At 36.3% G+C, this 24,555-nt stretch overlaps 1 protein-coding gene across 1 annotated transcript in view; it reads right to left on the bottom strand.

Moving 5' to 3' along the window:
- Window positions 1–24,555, bottom strand: part of HDAC9 (histone deacetylase 9) — an 896,685-nt gene that overhangs the window by 60,217 nt on the left and 811,913 nt on the right. The window contains exon 23 of the mRNA XM_061165031.1: window positions 5,810–5,943. Coding sequence (XP_061021014.1) covers window positions 5,810–5,943 — 134 coding nt within the window. The remainder of the gene's footprint in view (window positions 1–5,809; window positions 5,944–24,555) is intronic.

Below are 24,555 nucleotides of genomic sequence, written 5' to 3'. Positions count from 1 at the left end.
TCCATATGCTTCTTATTCTTCTCCATCAGAGGGCAGACAGAATGAAAACCACAATCACAGAAAACTAACTAATCTGATCACATGGACCACAGCCTTGTCTAACTCAATGAAACTATGAGCCATTCCGTGTAGGGCCACCCAAGATGGACGGGTCATGGTGGAGAGCTTGGACAAAATGTGGTCCACTGGAGAAGGGAATGGCAAACCACCTCAGTATTCTTGCCTTGAGAACCCCATGAACAGAATGAAAAGGCTGTTCAGTATATGTTCAGTATCTAGGCTGAATATATATCTCAGCCTAGATAATTTACAAATGATGACAGAAAAAAAAGAATTTGTAAATATTTTTAAGACTCCAGATCAAGAGGGTAACATAGGAGATTCCTGAATTTTCCTCCTTCCATGGATGCACTGCTGAATGTATAGCTACAAACAGACCAATTACTTTCAAAGAAACTAGCTGAGTGACTCCTACATATTGAGACAATGAGAAAATACCCACATCAAAATGAGTGGGAAAACTTAGGTATACTTTTGCCAGGAAACCTCAACTCCTAGCCTTTTCTTGAGGAGTGAAGGGATTTGGATTACAAATCCAGCACCCCAATGCTTAAAGGCCCCCACCATTAGAATGGCTCCCAAAACACCTAGTTCTGAAAGCTAACAGGGCTTGGGTGCTTGAGTCCCACAGGACCATAGCAAACAGAGAAGCATTTGTTAAGTATGTGAGCACTTAACTCTATAGCTATCCCCTCAGGGATCAGTGCAGAGGGAGCAGGCAAAAACTAGAAATCAATTATAAGAAAACAGTGTAAAATTCTAAACTATATGGTTATTTAACAACATGCTGCTGAATAATCAATACATCAAAGAATAAATCAAAAGAAATTTAGAAAAAAATATCTTGAGATAAATGAAATAAATTTATTTATTGTATAAATAAATATACACAAAATACCAAAACTTATGGCATGCAGCAAAAGCAGTTCTAAGAGAGAAGTTTATGGTGATAAATGCTTACATTAAGAAAAAAGAATGGTCTCAACTAAAAAACCTAACTTTAACCTCAAAAAACTAACAAGTAAAGAAAGAACTAAGGCCCAACTGGTAGAAAGAAGGAAATAAAAAAGATCAAAGTGGAAATAAATGTAATAGAGATTAAAAAGACAATAGAAAAAAAATCAATAAAACTAAGCTGGATTTATGAAAAGATAAACAAAATTGATCAACTTTTAACTAGACTAAGTAAAAAAGAGAAAAGCCTCAATTAAAAAAATCAGAACTGAATAAGGAGACATTGCAACTCAAAATGTACAAGTACAAAGGAACATAATATACTACTATAAATAATTATATGCCAACAAGTTAAATTGCTTAGAAAAAACATAACTTTCTAGAAACAAAAAACACATCAGATAATGAAGACACAGAGAAATCTTAACAAATTACCAGTAAGGAGACTGAATCTATTCAAAACCTCCCAACAAAGAAAAGTTCAGAATCAGATGGCTTCACTGGTGAACTGTATCAGAGAGGAAGTAATACCAATCTTTCTCAAATTCATCCAAAAAATTGAAGAAGAGGGAAGCTGTCCAAACTCATTTTTGGAAGTCAGCATTTTCCTGAACTGTGGTGTTGGAGAAGACTCTTGAGAGTCCCTTGGACTGCAAGGAGATCAAACCAGTCAATCCTAAAAGAAATCAGTCCTGAATATTCATTGGAAGGACTCCAATGAGTTACAATGAATTCACTCAAAGGACTGATGCTGAAGCTGAAATTCCAATACTTTGGCCACCTGATGCGAAGAACTAATGCTTTGGAAAAGACCCTGATGCTGGGAAAGATTGAAGGCAGGAGGAGAAGGGGACGACATAGGATGAGATGGTTGGATGGCATCCCTGACTCAATGGACATGAGTTTGAGCAATCTCCAGGAGTTGGTGATGTACAGGGAAGCCTGGCATGCTGTAGATCATAGGGTCGTAAAGTGTCAGACACGACTGAGCAACTGAACCAAACTGACTTTTCCTGATACCAAAATCAGTGAAAAAAAAAAAAAAAAACAAAACACTAAAGAAAAGAAATTACAGGCCAATACCCTTGATGGACATCAAGGTTCAAAATGCAAACTCCTCAAAAAATGTAAGCAAACTGAATTCAACAGTACATTAAAAGAAGTTATGCCACGATTACATGGGATATATTCCACAGATGCAAAGGTAGTTCAACATCTGCAAATGAAAAAATGCAATAAGCTACATCAACAAAATGAAGGATAAAGATTACACAATCATCTTAATAGATGCAGACAAAGAATAACAAAATTCAATATCCTCTCATGAAAAAAACTTTCAATAAATATGGGATAGAAGGTTTGTTGTTGTTTGGTCACTAAGTCATGTCCGACTCTTTTTGTGACCCCATGGACTATAGCCTGTCAGGCTCCTCTGTCTATGGAGCTTCCCAGGCAAGAATACTGGAGTGTTTTGTCATTTTCTTCTCCAGGGGATCTTCCTGACCCACGGATCGAACCCACATCTCTTGCATTGCAGGCAGATTCTTTAACTCTGAGAAGGAAAGCACCTTAACGTAATTAAGCCCCATATATGGGAACATATGGGCTTCCTCGGTAGCTCAAATGGTAAAGAATGTGCCCATGATGCGAGAGGCCTGGGTTTGGGAAGATCCCCTGGAGAAGGGCATGGCAACCCACTCCAGTATTCTTGCTTGAAGAATTCCATGGACAGAGGAGCCTAGCAGGCTATAGTCCATGGACTCACAAAGAATCAGACACCACTGAGTGACTAACACTTTCACTTTCATGAGAAACTCACAGCTAACATTGTACTCAATGTTGAAAAGCTGAAAACGTTTCCTCTTAGATCAGAAACAAGACTAGGATGCCCAATATTGCCAAAATGTTATTCAACATAGTATTATGAGTACTGTCTAAAGCAATTAGACAAGAAAAAGAATGAGGCATCCAAGTCAGAAAAGAACTGTTACTATTTGCATATGACATGATATATATAGAAAACCCTATATATGCCAACAAAAAAACTGTTAAATGAATTCAACAAAGTTGTAGGATACAAAATCAACATAGAAAAATCAGTCATGATGCTACATACTAACAATTAACTATCTGAGAAAAACAACAAAATCCCATATACAATAGCATCAAAAACAATCTGCTGCTGCTGCTGCTAAGTCGCTTCAGTCGTGTCCAACTCTGTGCGACCCCATAGACGGCAGCCCACCAGGCTCCCCCATCCCTGGGATTCTCCAGGCAAGAACAGTGGAGTGGGTTGCCATTTCCTTCCCCAATGCGTGAAAGTGAAAAGTGAAAATGAAGTCGCTCAGTTGTGTCTGACTCTTAGCAACCCATGGACTGCAGCCTACCAGGCTCCTCCGTCCATGGGATTTTCCAGGCAAGAGTATTGGAGTGGGGTGCCATTGCCTTCTCCCCCAGAACAATCTACTTAGCAATAAATGTATCCAAAGAAGTGAGAGACCTATACACAAAAATCTTTAAGACCCTGATAAAAGAAACTGAAGACACAAATAAATGGAAAGATATCCTAGGTTCATGGATCAGAAAGATTAATATAATTAAAAATGTCTATAACATCCAAGTGAGGTATAGATTCAATGTAATATCTATCAAAGGGCATTTTTCACAGCAACAGAAAAAAAAATCCTAAAATTGAAATGAAACCACAAAAGAATGCCAAATAGCCAATATAATCTTGAGACAGAAGAATAATGTCAGAGTTACCACACTTCCTAATTTCAAGTTATATTACAAGCAATCAACACAAGTTATATTACGAGTTATGGTATTGGCATTAAAATCAGACATACAGGTTAACAGAAGAGAGAACAGAAGAGACAGAAGAGAGATCCCAGAAATAAACTCATGCATACACAATTAATCTTTAGCAAAGGAACCAGGAATACTCAATGGAGAGTAATCTCTTCAATAAATGGTACTGGTCAAACTAGATAGCCATATGTAAAAGAATGAAACTGCATCCCTATCTTAAACATAAAAATCAATTCAAAATTAATTAAATATTTAAAAGCAAGACTTGGAATCATAAAACTCTTGGAATAAAACACAGGGGGTGAGCTCCTTGACACTGCTATTGGCAATGGTTATTTGGATTGCGAATGAAAGTGAAAACAAAAAGTAAAAACAGGTGGGACTACATGAAACTAAAAAGCTTCTGCACAATAAAGATAATCATCAATAAAATGAAAAGGCAACTCATGGAATGGGAATAAATATTTACAAATCACATACCCAATAAGCAATTAGTATCCAAAATATACAAGGGATTCATACAACTCACTAGCAAAACACACAAAACCAAATGCCACAATTCAAATTGGGCAAAGGACCTGAATATGTATTTTCTAAAGACAAACAGATGGCCAATATATACATGAAAAGGTGCTCAACATCAATAATCATCAGGAAAATGCAAATCAAACCATAATGAGCTATCACCTCACATACTCCTCACATACACCTCACATAACATGTGTATTATCAAAAAGAGAAGAGAGAAATGCTGGTGAGGATGCTGGGAAAAGGAAACCCTTGTGCATTCTTGGTAGGAAAGTAAACTAGTACAGTCACTAAGGAAAACAGTAGGAGGTCCATCAAGAAACTAAAAACAGACCTATCACATGACTCAGGAATCTCACTTCTGGGTAAATATTCAAAGGAAATGAAATCACTATTCCATTATCTCAAAGAGACATCTGAACTCCCAAGTTTATTGCATCACTATTCACAATAATCAAGGTTTGGAAACAGTGCAAGCATCTCCCACTTACAGATGAATGGATATAGAAAATGTAATACACATACACACCAATACACACACACACAATGGATTATGCAATCTTAAAGAAATCATGTCTTTTGTGACATTATGGATGAACACAGAAGGTATTATGTCAAGTGAAATAAGCTATACAAGTAAGAAAATAAAACTTACCTAGAACCAAAAACAAGCAAATAAAATAGTTGAACTCATGGAATCATAGGGTAGAATGGTGGTTGCCAGAAGCTGGGGGTTGGGGTGGAATAGGGAAAGCTTGGTAAAAGTTTTTAAACTTTTAGTAATAAGATGAATAAGGCTTGAAGATCTAATGTATATAACAGTGAATATAACTGCTAATACTCTATTGTATAATTAAAATTTCTAAGAGAGGAGAACTTAAGTATTTTCATCCAAAAAAAGTAACTATGTGGGGTGATAATTAACTCAAGGAGGAAAATCATTTAACAATGTCTGCACATTGTTAAATAATTACATTGGCAAATAATTACACTATATATGTTAGATATATGAATTATAATTTTGTATTCCAATTATACTTTAAAAAGCTGAAAAAATATTTCTAAAAAGTTTCCCTCCCTGAACTAACATAATCCTACAGAAAATATTGAGAACTTTTCTTTGAGTTAATTCTTTCTCAGTGTTTCAGTGCTCATTAGCTGAGTCAATACAATATACAGACCATTTCGTCCCATGAGTTATTTTTACTTATTTACTGAGCTCTACCAATAACCTGATCGAGGGATGTACTGTATGGATTCTCTAACTGGGCAAAAGTTACAGCATAGAACAGGAGGACATGTAAACTTTTCTTATCTACAGCTTGCCTTTTTCCTGTAAATTTTAAGAACAACATTGTGTTTTCTGAGTATGTACGATGTTAAGAAAGATGAAACATATGCATGCATACATTCCTGGTCCTTTAACCCCTGCTCTTTTGTACTTTTAGTTTTTTACCTCATTTCCTAGAAGGGCATTTACACAGGCTTCTGATGCATCGCAGATGGCTGTGAGATCATGTCCTCCTTCTAGAGCCAACACCACATGTCCATCAGCCAGTGTCATCAACTGCTTCGTCAAATGACCAAAGCCTACCATAATGCAAACAGAACATTTCAAAGTGTAAGTTAAAAGTCAACTGACCACTAGAATCTGACACTGATTGAGCATTTATTGTGTGTATGTCCTTTCTCAGTTACTTCCCACCTGCTAACTCATTTAATACTCACAATGATTTGATAAAATTTTACCAAATTTTGATAATTTGATAAAAGATCTTGGATCACAAAATCCAAGATCCTGCAGCTAAGTAGTATCACAATTAGGATGTACACCAGTCCCATTGCTCTCTTCACTGTGCACATTACTGCCTTTCCCAAAACATTCTGTGTACACCTGGATGAAAAGTGTTCGGCTAATATTAATAAGGTATGCAATTCCGTTTGCTTAATATTTGTTTCTTCTCCCCATCATGTGCCTTTATTATAAATGGAAGAAGTTTTCCATGTATCACCTCAAATTACATACCTATCACATTAGATTTTACAGGCATTCTTTTTACTATGAAATAGCTGATGAATACAAAAATTAATATCTATGTATGACATAACAAACAAGTCGTCACTCACCTCCCAATTTAAGGAAAATATTTTTGAAGCCCCCTGCATGCAACTCTCTAATAACATAATTCCCCCTCACTGTGGGTAATCAGGACCCTGAGTTGGTATTTATGACTCCTTTGCTTTTCATTGTTTAACCTGCTTATTCTGGAACTTTATAAAAATGGTTTTATACTTTTGCAACATGCACTTTTCACACATTGTGTTAGTTCATTTCTGTCAATACATGTAACAACAGCTTTATGCTCTCTAGTAGGCCATTTAATGAATATAAAATAGTATTTACCCACTCTCCTGTTGACAAATATTTATGTTTTTCTGTTATTAAGAAAAAAAAAAATGCCCCATGGGACTTTCCTGGTGGTCCAGTGGTTAGGACTCTGTGATTTCTCCACCATGGGCCTCCACTGGATCCCTGATTAGAAGAACAAGGATCCCACAAGCGACCAAAAAAAAAGCCAATAAGAACATTCTTATACCAGCCTTCTGGTGCACACATGCAAGAGTGGAATAAAACTGCTGTGACTTACAACCTGCTAAATAAAACCAGATCACTTCCAAAGGACTATGATCAATCCCCACTGTGAGAAGCAGTGTGTATCAGAATTCCAGTTTAGTTTCATCCTTGCCAACATTTGGTGTGATGGACCATACATGTGGGTGGCAAAGAATGGCATCTTACTGTGGTTTCATTCAGAATAAGGAAAGACCTTTCTATTTCTACTCTGAATTGAGTTTTTATTATAAACAGATGTTGAATTTAATTATCTTACTACACCAAATGAGATGGTTTTTCTCCTACAATTTCATAGTGTTGTGAGTTACATTAATATTTCAAATATTTAGCCATCATTGAATTTATGGAATAAAGTACGTTTGGTTATGATATATTATCATTCTTATACACACTGAATTTATTTGACTAATGCTTTTGTTTAGGATTTTTTCACTATGTTTGTGAAAGAGGTTAATCAATAAATTTCTATTCTTTTACTGACTATATTGAATTTTATTATGACTGGAACTTCTTTTTCTATTATTTGACTCTAGAATGTTGGGTAGAAATCTTCTGTAAACCATTTGACTCTTCTGTTTTCTTTGAGAAAGACATTAATCTATTGAGAATTTTCTTAGGGATTAGGGGACTATTCTTGCTTTCAATATCTTCCCAAGTTACATTTTCCCAGAAATTTGTATCTTTTGTGTTCAAATTTATTCAATAAAGTTGTTTATTACCTTATCATCATATTTTGGAACCCCAATGAGATGTAGTCATTGTTAGTACAGCCTCAACATCTCTGAAGTTTTCATTTATTTTCTGTCTCTTTCTGTCCGATATTATGTGTACTTTTGTTGCAGATTTACTTTCCAGGCTTTTTCACTCCAGATGTATCTAGTCTGCTATTTATACTTTCATTGATATTTTCATTTCAGTGATTCTGTTGTTCAATCCTAGGTGTTCTGTTTGGTTATATTTCATAACTTCTTAGTCACTTTAATCTTCCAAGTTTTTATTTCTTTAGACATAATTATTTTATATTCTATATCTGCTATTTGAAGTCTTTATGGCTTAGTTTTACTATTTTTGTTTCTGCTGATTCAGCCTCATGATGTCTTAATTTTCCTTTGCTTTTTTTTTTTTTTTTTGAGTTCATATTCATCAGAACTTTATATGTGAGAAAACTTGGAGAACAGATTTGAATATGATATTTACCTTTGAAACCCAAGATTAGTGGGATTTTGTTTGCTTCTGCTGGATGGCTGAAACATTACCAAGCAGGGTAAATTTTAAAACCTGACCAAAGGGCTGTTTTTCAAAATGTACAGATAATGTAAATACAGATCCCAAAACTTGATTACAAATTGTCATAGAAAAGACATTTTTCCCTTTTCATTCCCTTTGAAATTCTCTGTATTGACAGTTATAGCTAAGATCGATTTGTTGTTTTGTTCAGCAGTGTCTCCTTTTCTCCTATTTATCCTTTTCGTTAGAGTTGGCTCTTTGACATTCATTTCTTTATTCTACTCTCCAATCAAAACTCTTCCCTTTGGAGACTGAAGGCTTTGACTCCCTTTTTGAGAATGCAGGAGTCTATTAATGTTCAAGCTTTTGCCAATTGGATACTTTAGGATGGCCCAGGGTGGCCAACAGCTACAGTATTTGTTTGTTTTTCTTCCTCTTTTTGGAAGACCTCCATAAATTTAAAAGAGTAGTGTTCATATTTACACGTAGGAATCTTTCAGAATATGTAGTTTCTCATATTGCCAAATGCAAATCTCTTGTTCAATGTCTAAAAAATTATAACATTTCATCAATGTGCCCAATTTCAGGAACAATTGAAAAAAAAAGAATAAATAAAAATATTTAAAACCATGTGTTCAACATTGTTTAATTTGCTTTAAGAACTTTCAGGGAACAAAAATTTAGTTTTTAAATCAGTTATATTTTTTAAATAATTAATAGATGTTTTGCTACAGGGTAACATCTGGGCTCTGCTCACAGATCCTCAAATGCTCAGTGATTCACAAGTTCCTGAATCAACTTGTTGAAAACAAGTGGCCAAGATTTCAGAGTAGGAAGACCCTGAACTCACCTTGTCCCCTGGGCATGCTGAAATTGCAACTATTACAGAGCACCTATGGAGGAGAAAGACTAGAAGGGTATCAGAGATCTTCTACAACTAAAGACATAAAGAAGGATCCACAATGAGATGGGTAGGAAGGGTAAAGATGTGGTATAGTCAAGAACCATATTCCAGGGTGGGGACCACAAACACAAGGATAATCACAATTACAGACTTTCTCCCCAAGGAATGAGGGGTCTGAGGCCTATTACAAGCTCCCCAGTCTGGGTGTCTTACACTGGGAAGCCAAGATCCTAGAAGTTTGGCTTTGAAGGCCAGTGGGGTTTATTCTTGGGAGGGTCAAAGGGCAATGGGAAATAGACCCCAGTCTTAAGGCACACACAAAATCTTACATAATTCAGGACCTAGGGCAGAAGTCATAATTTGAAAGAGCCTATGTCAGACCCACCTTCTGATCCTAGAGTAATAAAAGGGGAAAAAAACCCTACAAACAAGAATACTCTCCCCAGCAAGTCTTTCATTCAGATTTGATGGAGAGATCAAAAGCTTTACAGACAAGCATAAGCTAAAAGAGCTCAGCATAACCAAAAAAGCTTTATAAGAAATGTTAAAAGGACTTCTCTATGTGAAAAAGAAAAGTCCATAACTAGAAATATGAAAATTACAAAAGGAAATATTTCATTGGTAAAGGCACATATATACAAAAGGTAGTAAATTAGCCACATATAAAGCTAGTAGGAAGGTTTAAAGTTCAAGGGAGTAAAATCCACATAAGTACTACTTATCCACAATAAGTAGTTAAGGGACACACAAAACAAAAAGATGCAAAATGCTATGTCAAAGACAGTAAATGTGGGAAATGAAGTTAAAATTCAGGGTTGTTAAAAAGCATCTGAACTTAAGAGATCAGCAACTTAATCATATTTATGTATGTCTGCGTGCTCAGTTGCTCAGTCCTGTCTGCCTCTTTGCGAACCTATGGACTGCAGCCTACCAGGCTCTTCTGTCCATTGGTTTTTCCAGGAAGAATACTGGAGTGGGTTGCCATTTCCTACTCTAGGGGATCTTCCTGATGCAGGGACTGAACCCACTGTCTCCTGCATCTCCTGCATTGGCAGACAGATTATTTACCGCTGAGCCACCTGATAACCACAAACCAAAAATCTATAATAGATACACACACAGAAGAGAGAAAGGAACTCAAACATAATTCTAAAGATAGCTGTTTGCCTTTAAAAGACACATGAAAACCCAATTCACTCAATAGATAAATATAGAAAAAGATATCATTTGTGGTTATCGTAGGTGGGATTTGGGGGGGAAGGGGAATTACATGAAAGCAGTCAAAAGGCGCATACTTCCAGTTACAAGATAAGTAAGTACTATGGAAATAATGTACAGCATCATAAATCTGATTAACACTGCTGCGTGTCACATATGAAAGGTGCTAAAAGAGTAAATCCTAAGAGTTCTCATCAGAAGGAAAATACTTTTTCTATTTCTTTTATTCTGTACCTGTATAAGATGATGGGTGTTCACTAAACTTACTGTGATAATCATTTCATGATTTATGTAAGTCAATTTATTATGCTATACACTTATTTTCTGGGGCAGTTTTGTGTTTACAGAAAATTTAAGCAGAAAGCACCAAGAGGTCCGATACACCACCCCACTTCCTTGCTGTGGTTTCTCCTATTAACAGCATTCTGCATTAGTGTGGTGCATTTGTCATAGTTGATGAGCCAATACTGATAACTTATATTACTCTTTACCAAAGTTCATGACCAGGCTTTTCTCTTTTTGTATAACTCTAGGGGCTCTGACAGATGCATAATGTCATGGATCCACCATTACAATATCATACAGAATGCTTCAAGGCCCCATAAATCTCCTGTGTTCCACCTATCACACTTCCTCTATGCCCTGCAGCCCCTTATCTTTCTTGTTTCTACAGTTTTACTACTCATTTTTTCAATGTTTACATTAATTAAAATTTTTAGTTTCTCTTATTAACCATTCTAAAGTACAAAAGACTGTATTTCATTCTCCCTCATTTAATATTTATAATATCAATAGTTATATATTCATGAAAACTTAAAACAATTACCCTGAATATGGAAATGCATGGTCTGCAAGGCTGCCTAGGCTGTTTTCAAGCCTGACCTTGTTCTTCTCTTAAATATTATGGTTTTTTGTGTGAAAAGAAAGTAAGTTTTCAGAATAGAGTTGGCAGAACCAAATCAAAGTCTATAAAACTGTCAAGCAATAAGACCCCAAAACCAAACTAAGTTGCTTCCATTTTGGAATAATGAAATAATATCTTCTTAATCCTTGGAAATGCATTGAAATATTCACTCGATCAATAAACTAGAGCTGTCCAGAATTTCAGCTCTGGTATAACACTTGAGGTTAAGTATGAATAAGACAAATATATTATGATAGAAGTCAAAATATTCACTTTATAATGATTGTATGTTTCTAAATACTTGGCAAAACTATTCTAAAAAGATTTAAAATTAGATGAAAATTGCTTCCAAGCATTACTGCATTCAGGCATTATTTTCCACACCTATGGGTCTCACGATGATACCAAGAAAAATCTTTTCCACAGGCCATTTAAGAATGAGGCTGACCACATTAAACTCCACCTTTTTATCCAACTGCTATGAAAAGAGCAGTAAGCTTACAGAAAATGTGTAATGCAAAGTTCTGATCCCTAATGCTTAGAAATACTTTTGGTCTAAGTCAAGGCACATAGTAAGTAATTCCATTCTGGAAGAAATATTCGTAAAACTCACAGAAAAATATTTCTGCTAACCATATTGTTAAATATTCTGAACAGCTTTTCCTGTAACATAAGCCATGGCCACAGTGATAACTTTAAAAGATATAATAATAAATCAAGCAGGTATGCCAGATCTTTCATACTGAAGGTTCCTAACAATTGAGAATTCAATTATCTAAAGTCACTGCTGAGCAGATCAAATCACATGGATTTTAAAAAGGAAGGAGGGAGGGAGAGGGAGAAAATCTCAAATCTGATTTAAGTTCACTCTTTTCCTTTGAGAATAAAAAAAAAGTCCCATAAAATACCAAATTTAGATGGGATAGTAAAAAGTGGAAGGAAAGAATGGAATGAAGCTAATCTTTGATCTCTATCCAAATTCCTCTTTCTTTTACCTACAGGGTTTATTTCCATTCACATGTTACCCATGTGATCTCTGGAGCCACAGATTGAGGCAGCTGAACTTTGAATTATCCTTCCACAAAACATTCAAGTGGAGTATAGAAATAAAATTTCTGAGTCCTACGCTCTCTCTTCTCATCAAAGCAAGGCATTTAAGAACAATGTTTTACTTCTGTTACCCTGAGTTCTCTGTGTCCATTGTACAGGGGTCTGCAAAGCTAAGTGTGGCTACCAGTGTCAAGGTATTACTCTTCCGGATAGGTGAAAAAGAAGATTCAATGGTGTGTGTAGTTATGTGATTAGAGAGTTATAGAACATAATTTTAATGGGCATAATTACAAGTTACATTTGATAGCTTTTGTTCTCGGGCACAAAACCTCATCCTACTGGTCACATCAAACTGAATTTGCACAGTTGAAAAATTACAGCACAGCACAGCGCCAGGAAGGTTGTCCTCAAGGAGGTTCAGTGTCCTGAGTATGAAGGCTCATGGGGAAGAAGCAATTAAGCAAGAAAGTCAGTCTGTATAAAGCGTGCTGAGCTGAAGCAGCCACAGATATGACATGGAGATGGAATTAGGCACTCAGGGAGGAGGCTAGGGTAGCAAGACGGATGGGGTCAGGTCAGTACTAGAATTGTTATGTAGTTAATGAAAAATCCTAAATGATGCTGTTAAAGTGCTGTATTCAATATACCAGAAAATTTGGAAAACTCAGCAGTGGCCACAGGACTGGAAAAGGTCAGTTTTCATTCCAGTCCCAAAGAAAGGTAAAGAATGCTCAAACTACTGCACAACTACACTCGTTTCACATGCTAGCAAAGTAATACTGAAAATTCTCCAAGCTAGGCCTCAACAGTGAACTCCCAGATGTTCAAACTAGATTTAGAAAAGGCAGAGGAATCAGATCAAATTGCCAACATCCGCTGGATCACAGAAAAAGCAAGAGAATTCCAGAAAAACATCTACTTCTGCTTTATTGACTACGCTAAAGCCTTTAACTGTGTGCATCACAACAAACTGTGGAAAATTCTTAAAGAAATGGGAATACCAGACCACCTTACCTGCCTCCTGACAAGCCTGAATACAGGTCAAGAAGCAACAGTTAGAACCGGACATGGAAAACAGACTGGCTCCAAATCGGGAAAGGAGTACGTCAAGGCTGTATATTGTCACCTGGCTTATTTAACTTATATGCAGAGTACATCATGTGAAATGCCAGGCTAGATGAAGCAGAAACTGGAATCAGGATTGCTGGGAGAAATATCAATAACCTCAGACATGTAGATGACACCACCTTTATGGCACAAAATGAAGAGTAACTAGAGTCTCTTGAAGTAAATGAAGAGAGTGAAAAAGCTGGCTTAAAACTCAACATTCAAAAACCTAAGATCATGGCATCCGGTCCCATCACTTCATGACAAATGGATGGAGAAACAATGAAAACGGTGACAAACTTTATTTTCTTTGGCTCCAAAATCACTGCAGATGGTGACTGCCACCATGAAATTGAAAGATGTTTGCTCTTTGGAGCAAATGACAAAAGCTATGACAAACTGAGACAGCATATTAAAAAGCAAGAGACATTACTTTGCCAACCAAGGCCTGTGTAGTAAAAGCTAGGGTTTTGTCCAGTAATCATGTAGGGATGTGAGAGTTGGACCATAAAGAAGGCTGAGTGCTTAAGAATTGATGTTTTTGAAATGTGGTGTTGGAGAAGACTCTTGAGAGTCCCTTGGACTGCAAGGAGATCCAACCAGTCCATCCTAAAGGAGATCAGTCCTGGGTGTTCATTGGAAGGACTGATGCTGAAGCTCCAATACTCTGGCCACCTGATGCGAAGATCTGACTCATTACAAAAGACCATGGTGCTGGGAAAGATATAAGGCAGGAGGAGAAGGGGATGACAGAAGATGAGATGGTTGGATGGTATCACTGACTCATTGGACATGAGTTTGAGACAGTCCCAGGAGATAGAGAAGGACAGGGAAGTCTGGCATGCTGCAGTCCATGGAGTTGCAAAGAGTAGGACACGACTGAGCAACTGTTTATTTATTTATTACTGAAAATCAGCCTCAGAAGTTGTCCCTACTATGTGCAGTGACTATGACAAAATACCGTTAGAGATATTTTTTTTAAAGTGAACGTTGTTACCTTAAGCTCTTTTGAGGAAGTCTTCTAGAATGGGGTGCTAACGTAGAACTACTACTATGGTACTACTGCTACTACACTAAAGAATACTATAGATAGCCTGGCTGCTCTAAAAAGCATTAAATTAAATTAGTACAAGCAAATAAGCATCATTATAGACATGAGAAGGAAAGTCAAAGTCAAGTCGCTCAGTCGTGTCCGACTCTTTGCGACCCCATGGACTGTAGCCTACCAGGCTCCTCTGTCCATGGGATTTTCCAGGCAAGAGTACTGGAGTGGATTACCATTTCCTTCTCCATTAGAAGGAAGGTACACTGTTAAAAAAAAAAAAAAAAAAAAAAAAAACTTCTCTGTTTTTGATGACTAAACAAACACATGGAACTGGTAACTACCAAGACTGAGACGCCACTGAGGAAGAGAACTGGAAGGACATCTTCAGTTAGAAATCTTCTGCTCAGTTCCACGGGTTCACTGGAAGCAAACTTACTTTTGTTGCTTCTGAAAAGAATATTAAATAAGCTGCAAATATGGTAGTGATTCAAATGATCAGTTTTACTTTGATTTCCTGAAATTCTGTGGGGGTGTATTTCTGCTTAAGAAGTCAAATTATGTCAGCATTTTTTCTAAGTTTGGGGAACTGTTTGAAATGAGAAGTTGCTCTAGGAAAGCTCTAAGATTAAACTTTAGATAAATATTTAATAACTAACCCATAGAACATAAAAGGATTCACCCTTTAAAGTGGCATGTGTCACATGCGTCTCCATAATGTTTCCCAAATAGCTCCCAGAATATTGGTAGTGCAAAAATACAAGCCTTGCCTTAATTTCCACTTGAAAACAACTATTTTCAAAACAAAAATGAACACATGTTCATTGTTAAGAATGTGGAAAATTAATAGAAAATAGAAAAAAGTCAAAGAAAAGTATGTAATATATAACAAATATATGTTGCTACATGTTATTATTTGATAATTAAATATTAATAAAATAATTATAATTTACATAATAATAAATCCAGTCCTATAAACCAGAGATAGCCAATCCCACTTTTGTGCAATTTCATGCTTATCATTTTTTGTGCATTTAAAAAATAAACAGGATCACACTGGACTTTTTAAATTTATATTTATAAATATAAATATAGTAGAAAACATGTTTTGTATACTCTACAATATCCTTTTAATATACTACTTCTCTGTTTTTAGACATTAACTTACTAGTTTTCAGCTTTATATATAAGGTTGTAAATAATATCCTCCTATATGGTGAAGCAGGCACTTATCTGATTCTAGTGTTATTATCTATCATTATTGGACGAAAACAGGCTTGCTCTTTTGACTGTTAGCTTTCCTTTTTTATCCCAGAGTATGAGATAGAACAGATACTGTAAGGCACATGAAGGCAAGATGGAAATGAAGCTCCTAAACTTTATAAACTTCATTTGTGTGTGTTCAGTAACGGATAACTGAAACATTCCTATAGAAGCTCAGAGACTTGAGATATTCCTAGAAAGCCTGCTTTTATTATAAAATTGAAAACACGGAGTTATCAGAACTCTTTAAGGAGGCTGACACTGAGGGACTTCTGCTGTGGCTTGAAGAGGGACTTCTCTAACTTACAGTGTAGTTACCATTGTTGTTTTGCCATTCTATAAAAGTCAGACTCTAGAATCAGCAACCAATGCCCAAGAAGGTACTGGCTCATGATTCACTTGATTAATAAAAATAATAGCAATACAAAATGATTGATTAGAAATCACTCCTACTTGTAAATCTAACTTTGCTGATGTCAGCCTCCCATTCACTACAAGTTCTTCTCTATTATTTCCAATGACTGCCTGTCTGCCAGGAAAGTTTCAAGAGGAAAAAAACAAAAACCAGTGACATAGACAATCCCCATCCCCATAGTGCCATTTAGCAGAGGTAGTAGAATGAGAATCAGAGCAGTGACAGTCTCTTCAGAAATGTGTGTGCGTGTTCAGTCACTAAATATTGTCTGACTCTTTGCAACCCTGCGGACTGAATCCCCCAGGCTCCTCTGTCTATGGGATTTCCCAGGCAAGAATACTGGCGTGGGTTGCCATTTCCTCCTCCAGGGGATATTCCCGACCCAGGGATCAAACCTGTATCTCCTGCATTGCAGGAGGGTTCTTTTTTGACATCTAATATGTTACTGATTTATGTAATTTTTGTAATTCTTTCTGCCATGTTAAAAACCCTCAATAACAATTTTACTCATTTTTAAACAGGTTGTTTCATTTGATCCTGAAATATCTGTGAAGACTTCACTGTAAATTCGGAACAGTAGGGATCCCTGGAGTCAGACACTCTTGTTCTGTTTTGATTTGCAATTTAATTTTGCATATCCACTGGCAAATTTTCCCTAGTTACACTGAGGAAAGATCAACTGAAGAATGCACATACAGTGAAGTATAATTACAAAAACTGGAGCCATTTTCCTCTCTAAACCCCGTAGTCATTAAGTTAACCATGCTTTTCTTTAGGAAGATGCAGTCAAACTCAAATTGAGAGAGGTTTGGGTAGCATGTGGCTGTCTCATGTACTGTGAGGCTCTCGAGCAGGACTTCAAAGCAGAAGCTGATTGTTGCAGATGGGAAGAATGCTTTCCACAGAAATACCTTTTTAAGACTCATGATGTTGTAATTCATATGGTAGGCACTTGTGATTCGTTCCTGATGATGTTGGGATCATTTAACTCACAAAACCAGTGTTGCTACCATAAAATCCTTTCATCTATAGCCAAAAAAGGTTTATTTCATGCAAATGAAAAATTTTCATTAAAGAATCACCTTAATAATGGGGAAGGTATATGTTTTCTGGTCATGTTTAAAATGTAAATTTATGAACATATTTTGAAGATTCATTTCACTTTAAGATCTTTATTTATTTGATGTCCTAGGACTCTTTTCAAGGTCCCTGAAACCGGAAATCACTTTTAGAAGAAATATGGAGATTATTATCATTAAATCTTTCAGTTGGCTTATTCCAAGCAGCCCTATAAATACTGCATATGTTTTAAAGAAGGCACTTTCAAGTAAAGTAAAAATCCTTTTACTGTTCTAGTCAGTGACGCTCCAGAAGGTAACTTTATATTCTCAGCACCTTTTATAAACAAATGAATAGTTGGTTTGTATTAAACAATGTCTGAGACAGCAAAATACTCCAAAGCAGTATTTCAGAAAAACGAAATTAAAAAAAAAAAAAAAATCATCTTCAGGGATTCCTGAGAATAAAATGGCAAGAGAAGTTGACTGGCATTCTGACCATCCATCCATCCATCTATGATTTATCTATCTAAAGAGCAACAAGTTATTTACTAAATGCCTACTATGTGCCATAGTTTTACATATAAATGTTAAAATACATGAACCTCAGTTTTCTCAGCTGTAAATACAACTAATGACTATTCTACCTCACTGATGTGAAATAAATATCTAATCATAAAAAGCCAACTCAATATATGCATATATATATATATATGTATGTATGAACAGAACCTAGCACATAGTAGGTATTCAGTTTTTATATTTTTGAATGAAAGAATTTAATCATAGAATTTAAGATCTAGAAATGAATTTTAAGCTTAAATATTCCAACCCCTTCTTTAAGGTTGAGGAAACTAAGACCCATAAAGATCAATTATCAAGGCAAACAGTTAACTACAGAGTTGGAATGAGAACTCTCTGCATTTTCCACCATTCAGCCCACTCAATAGATATTAGGACTGCCCATCTTTTTTCAGAAATGATTTCCAGTTCAAAAAGAACCTTAAAGAGAATTCCTAGACACCAAATGGCTTTTACAAATCATTGCTTTGGTGTGCTAAGTGTAAATAAACCAGAAGCATGTGAATTAAATTTCCCTTAACAAACAAATATAAAACCATTGAGGAGAAAAAAAGTCCCTAGAAAATGCTTTTGGGTATCATAGGACCATTCCTTCCCACCCCTCAACAAAATTGTTTTTGCCAAACCCCAACTGCAATTTGATTTGCCAATCTCTAGCTTGTACTGCTGTTTTCAATAAGGCATTAAACACATGGGATCTATTCTCTCATCGATGCTCAGGCATAATTGGCCAAGTGGGATGGAACAAGAGCAGGACAGACTCATGCTAAGCAATGATGATCCCATTACAGTACTCTGCATTATTCAAATTCAACCAGTATTTACTGAGCACACACAATTAACAACAGCTAGGGAACTACATGGTTGAATAAGAGATCATTCTTGCTTCCAAAGAACTAAATTACATACAAGAGGCACATATGCAGATAAATACATTTTGACATGGAGAAAGATAACTGTTATAAAACAAACACATTTTTATAAAGCTAATAGATGGAAGACATCTATCTGTTTAGAGGAAACTCAGAAGATAAGAGAGGACTGTGTTATATGCATTTGTGTTACCTTTGCCTCAGCTTCCCACTTCTGATATAGCAACAGCTTTGTCGGTTTCAGTGAAATAACATATGTAAAATGCATTTACCCAGCACTTGACACTCAGACAGTATCAATAACTATTACTTCCTCACCAGCCCATCAGCCTCTTCATGATTCAAAAGCTCTCTTAGATAAATTCGCAATTATTCTAAATGGTATTATTCTTTTCATTCATTTGGTTTTTCTATTAGTAAACCTGGTTCGAGAGTCACTCAATTATGCTCACATAGGATCATATATATTGCAGTTCCAGACAGCAAAATGGGGAATGGAAAAGTAAGTGTGGAGAAAAAGAACTCAAATTTCGAGATAATCGTCTTAAAATTTTTTTCAAAAAATAAATCGCCAAGAATTGATTAATACTTTGGAATCTAGCATACAGCTTGGTACATAGTAGGTGCTCAGTAAATGCTATTGAAGGAATTAGTGAATATGGAATAAATATATTCTATTAACTTTACTTAATTCCATTTCAATTACATTAGTATGGTAGGTAGAATTCACAGGACCTCTGAGAACTCTTGCTCTTGAACAAAACTATCTCTCTTGAGTGTGGATAGAATCTGTGCATGTAATGTATACTCCTGTGAAATGGCAAAAAGAAGTTTCAGTTGACTTTGTGTAAATCAAAAGGAAGATTTCAGGCAGTGTCAGGGGAAACTGGGTTGGAGGGTCGTGGTGGCTCCGATAATCTAATCACAGAAGCCCTTTAAAAGCGGAGTTTTCTCCAGTTGATATTGTAAGAGGAAGTTAGATTTGAAGCATGAGAAGGACTTGATGGTGCACCACTGATGGTTTGAAAATGTTAAGGGACCATGAGAGGAGAAATGTTTGCAGCTTCTAGCCAGCAAGGAAATGAGGACTTCAGTTCTACAACTGCAAGAGATTAAATAAACTCAAAAGAGGATTGTTCCTTAGGATGTCTAGAATAAAGAGCCAGCCTGGCTGAGATTTTGGTATCAGCTTTGTGACACTGGAAGCAGAAAACCCAGTCGGGTCTGTGCAGATTTGTGACCTACCAGAACTGTGAGGTAATTAATGGATGGTGTTAGGAGTCAATAAATTCACATATTCCTGAACATACTAGAGGCCAAAGATAAATCAACAGCAGAATAACAGTTCATGAGGTAACATTGATAGTGTAAGCAAAGTTGGAATGGTAATGGTAACTACAACAATGAACAATTCTAAAATATTTATCCTGTGCCACGTCCTGGGGTTCATATAGATGTTTCATGGAATCCTCACACCGCCTTATGAGGTAGCTATAGAGAGGATCCAACTTTCTAGAGGGGCAAACAAAGGGAAGTTGAGTAACTCTCCCAAAGTCATACCAGGAATAGAGTAATATAGTAATATCAGGACTCAACTCAGGCTTGAGACTCTGAAACCTTAACCACTGATCCTACTGTCTGTTTAAAATAACTGGGAAGAGCCCCAAATAATTTTTCAAAAAATCTACACACATAAAGCATGTTTACTTTTCCCTATGAATAAGATGAAGTAACCAATGCATGTCACCATGTGCCCAAAGGATTCATCTGTCCTCACTATCCTCCACTCATTTCCCCATAAAGTGTCAAGGGCCAGAATGCTAAGATGCATACCTTGGCAATGCCTGAACCAACTGTCTGTTAGAATAAGATTATGATGAGTGTTTAGTCGTGATGAGATACTTCAAATAGAGGCAGTGCTGCTAGCTTCTCTGTTACCCTGAACCAAAGACAAAGTCCACGGGTCACTTTGTTTAAAAGAAATGAAGACTCCTAGTCCCGGATGAACATGAGTTTATGTAAATTAGGTGACCTTTTCCAGGCAGAGAGATTTCTAGAACTGTGAACTCTTCTAAAGAGTCAAGGGCTCTGTATGATCACTGGCCATGTCTGACTGGACACTGCAAGGCTTCTCTAAATAATGTATCAAGTGCTGGAGGAATTATGGGAAGTGCTACACGGCTGAACGAGTGTACAAGTGAGGAGAAGACCCTGCCCCTGGAGGTGGGCAGACACGCCAGAAGAAAACTGTATGCTCACTTGCAGAGAGCAGTGAGCTCAATACAGCAGCCTCCCAACCACTTGTCACTGGCTTCTCACATTTTTTAGGGTTAAATTCAAGCCTTCAAAGCCTTCTCTCTTTCCAGTCTCATCTTCTGTCACGCCCCATGTTTACTCTTCCCTTAAGTTAAATATAACTATTTATACAATTTGATGAACACAGCAACCAGAGTCTACATTTCTGAGTATCCACTGATATAATGTCTTGTCCACATCCAGCTAACCCCTACTCATCTTTTTAAATTTAGTGTAATCAACATCTGAGCCCCCTGGGCAACGAAGAGTTGTTCTTATGTGTCCTCTTCACACTGATTTCTCTCTCTAATCCTTAATCTGTGAGTTCATCCTTCGAGGCTGTAACCTGCTGGCCAACAGTGTCTGTATCCTGCCTGGCTTCGTATAGTCAGGACCTAGTACAGCACTTGGCATTCTCAGTATGTTAATTAAATGCCGATGTCTAAATAGTACAGAGACCTCAAGCTGACTTTACAGACCTGGATCAATGTGTGTTAACACCTAAACTATATATGGAACTTATTGCACGGTAGGCTCTTTACAATTTCTTTAATGCTCAACACAGCCAACACACATACACACACGCGCATGCGAAAGAGGTACTGCCATTATTCTTAAATGAGACATGGAAAATAAACAGAGAGAGGTTAAGTGCATTGTCCAAGGTAAAAGAACAGAGGTAGGATTTAAACCTTCTGACTCTGGAGTCCACATTCTTAAATTACAACACCTAAGTTTTTAGATTCAGGGCCCATGGTGATATCCGAGAGCTATTTTTGAAGAAAAGTAAAGCAAAGCAAAGCCCTGAAAAATTTCATGATTCTATAATATACCTACTATAGAATAAATATTTCCCTTCTTAATTTTTTTTTTTTTTTTAAATACCGTGGCCAATCCAAGTAAAAAATCTTTCTCAAAGATTGGGTAAAGGGAGCATCCAGGAAAAAAGTTTAGGTCCAGAGAAATACAACAGGCCAAAGAGAAAACTCAAGTCCCTGTCACAGACTGTTTCTTACACAGTTCTATGGAACTTATAAGAAATTTCATTAATTTACAGAATGAAAGTAGAATACCATGTCTTCAAGAGGATTGAAAATAATCGTAGCTGATCCATTCACTGAAGAGGTATTTGTTGAGAATCTACTAAGTAACGGGAACTGTGCTGGCCAATGAGGAATAGTTTTGAGCATAACAAAGACAGTCCCTATCCTTACATCACTTAGAAATTAACGTTAGTGAGAGCCACCATCTCCAGGTACCATGCTATCTGTTTGAAGTACATTATCTCATATAATCACTACACAACGGCCCAGGTGGGAGAATGAACTTGCCCAAGCAATACAATAGCAAAGCCATAATAAAGAGGTTGTTTGCTGAGTTTAGCAACTGGACTTCAAACTTGTCAGCTGCATTTGAATCCAAGTAACACTTAAGTACTAAGTTTAAACTATTAATGCTACAGTCACAACACCAACTGTTCCTGAATAATACTCATCAAATGTTAATGACTGTTACCCATTCTTCTTACTCAAGCTTTAACTTATATTCATAAAAACCAATTTTCAGGAAAAGAAATATCTATTTCGTCTTTCTGATACTATCACTTTGAAAAGAAATAGATTACCACCACCACCCAAGCCCCTAATTCCTTTTCAAATTAACCTTTGGAACTATTAATAAACTTGCTTTTCAATGTTGGTATAGCATTAATTCATGACTACATTCCCCAAATCCAGCTCAGATAATGATGGTCACAGCAACACTTGTAGTGACCACTACCAAAAAGTTTGTCTACTCGTCCTTCTGGTAACTTTATGACTAACTGCTTTTTAAAATATATGTAGTGTCTGACGCATAGAACCTGAAATTTTTTGGTCTTTTCTTTAAAAACAATCAAACAACAAGAAAAACCCCACTACTGAGTCTTAATGTACACATTCCTCACAAAGAGATGCCTGTAGAAACAGACAATATCAAAGATAATTCGTCATAATGCCAGGTAAACATCAGCAAAATTTTAAATGTTTGTTGAAAGGTATAAAAACAAATTATTGTCTTCTAAGGAGAAAGAGGACATACATCTCGTTGCCAAAAACATTCCTTGGAATCCCATTTCCCAAATGACCTAGGTTTTTAATTTCAAGACAAAAATACCTGATTTTAAAAGATAAGTATCTACCCTCTGGGAAAAACTGATGATTTCTTATTTTTCTTGCCATAAAAGGAGGTTCAGGAAGCCTCTAAATTACAGGTTTCAAGCAACCATTTAATTTAGATTAAATTAGACAGCAATTGTATGTTAAATAAATATGAAATGGCTCTGCATGTATTTGTTAAAGATTAAACCTTCTGTAATACTTGGCTTCTATTACACATTTGTTATTGCTGATTTTTAAAGTAAATCACCATTTAATTGAAATACTTAAAGAACATTTACAAAGGAAAGTATAGTATTTAGCAAAACCCATGAGAATCTAATAATCCCAGTAGGGTAGCTCTTTAAAAAGTAGCCCATTCTCCAATATTGTGGTAGAAAACTTGTAATAAAATTGTGGCCGGAATCCTACACAATCTTTACAAACACCATGATTCAACTTGCTGATATGAAACCAAAAAGAGTTTTATTTTAAATATTTTTTATAAAAGTAGTTTTGGTCTGTCATAGGTTCTTCCCATCTGCCATTAAAAAAAAAAAATTGAAAGAATTATAGATGGATGAAAATAGGAACTCCCTCATCTCCATCAGACACTTGAGTATAACTATCATTTTGGAGGGGAAAAATGAAATACCCCAGAGGACACAGCGTTGTGATTTTTATCCTGCTTTCTTTTTCCTGCTTTCCTAAGTTGGGGATGTGGAACATGAAAAAAGAGGCTTCCAAGATCATGCTAAAAGTCTTGTATCTTAAGGGACAATTTCTTTCTGAATGAGGCTCAATATGCAACTTACATAAGATACTCTAAACTCTTCAACGTGGCAAAAACAGAGCATTTCAGGGAGGGTGGTGGCTTCCACTACAAGACACTTAAGAGATCTGAAAGATGACAAGACTATAGAACTGAATGTCGAGCAAGTGAACTAAGCACAGACTAGCGTCAGAATGGGTAGATCAAAGATGAAGAGGAGTTTTTCAGGACTTTGGGGACTAGCCGGGTATGTATCAGAATAAATGAAGGAGAATAATCTGCTGGTAATTCCAGAATCATTAGAACTGGGAGGTCATGGACATCTTTCAACAAGAGTCTGTAATGAGATTAGGCAATGGAATTTCAAACTAAAGATAATAACAGATACACTAGGCCTGGAGTCAGGCTGGAATACCCTTGGGATATGTCACTATCTAGTCTATTGTTCTTCCCTGGGAGTTTCAGTACAGATTTATAAAAAATAGTTAAAATTGCAGAATCTGGATATTAACAGACAGAACCACTACTGGAAAATGTGGGAATTTTATTAAGGTGTGACCACTGGCATTCTTTCTTATCCTAGTCAAAAGTGTTACAGCTTCAGGGAAAAAAAAGGAACTGAGTGAACAAAAATCACCTAATTAATAATACATGACAAAAGAAATTTAAAATGACTGTTAAAGGGATGTGCCTTTTATCATAACTATTATGTCTCAAAAGAGT

This window comes from Dama dama, chromosome 18, assembly GCF_033118175.1.
Source record: "Dama dama isolate Ldn47 chromosome 18, ASM3311817v1, whole genome shotgun sequence".
Taxonomy (NCBI): Eukaryota; Metazoa; Chordata; class Mammalia; order Artiodactyla; family Cervidae; genus Dama; species Dama dama.
Note: the sequence above shows the minus strand (reverse complement) of the source record. Positions and strands in the feature narration are given on the sequence as shown.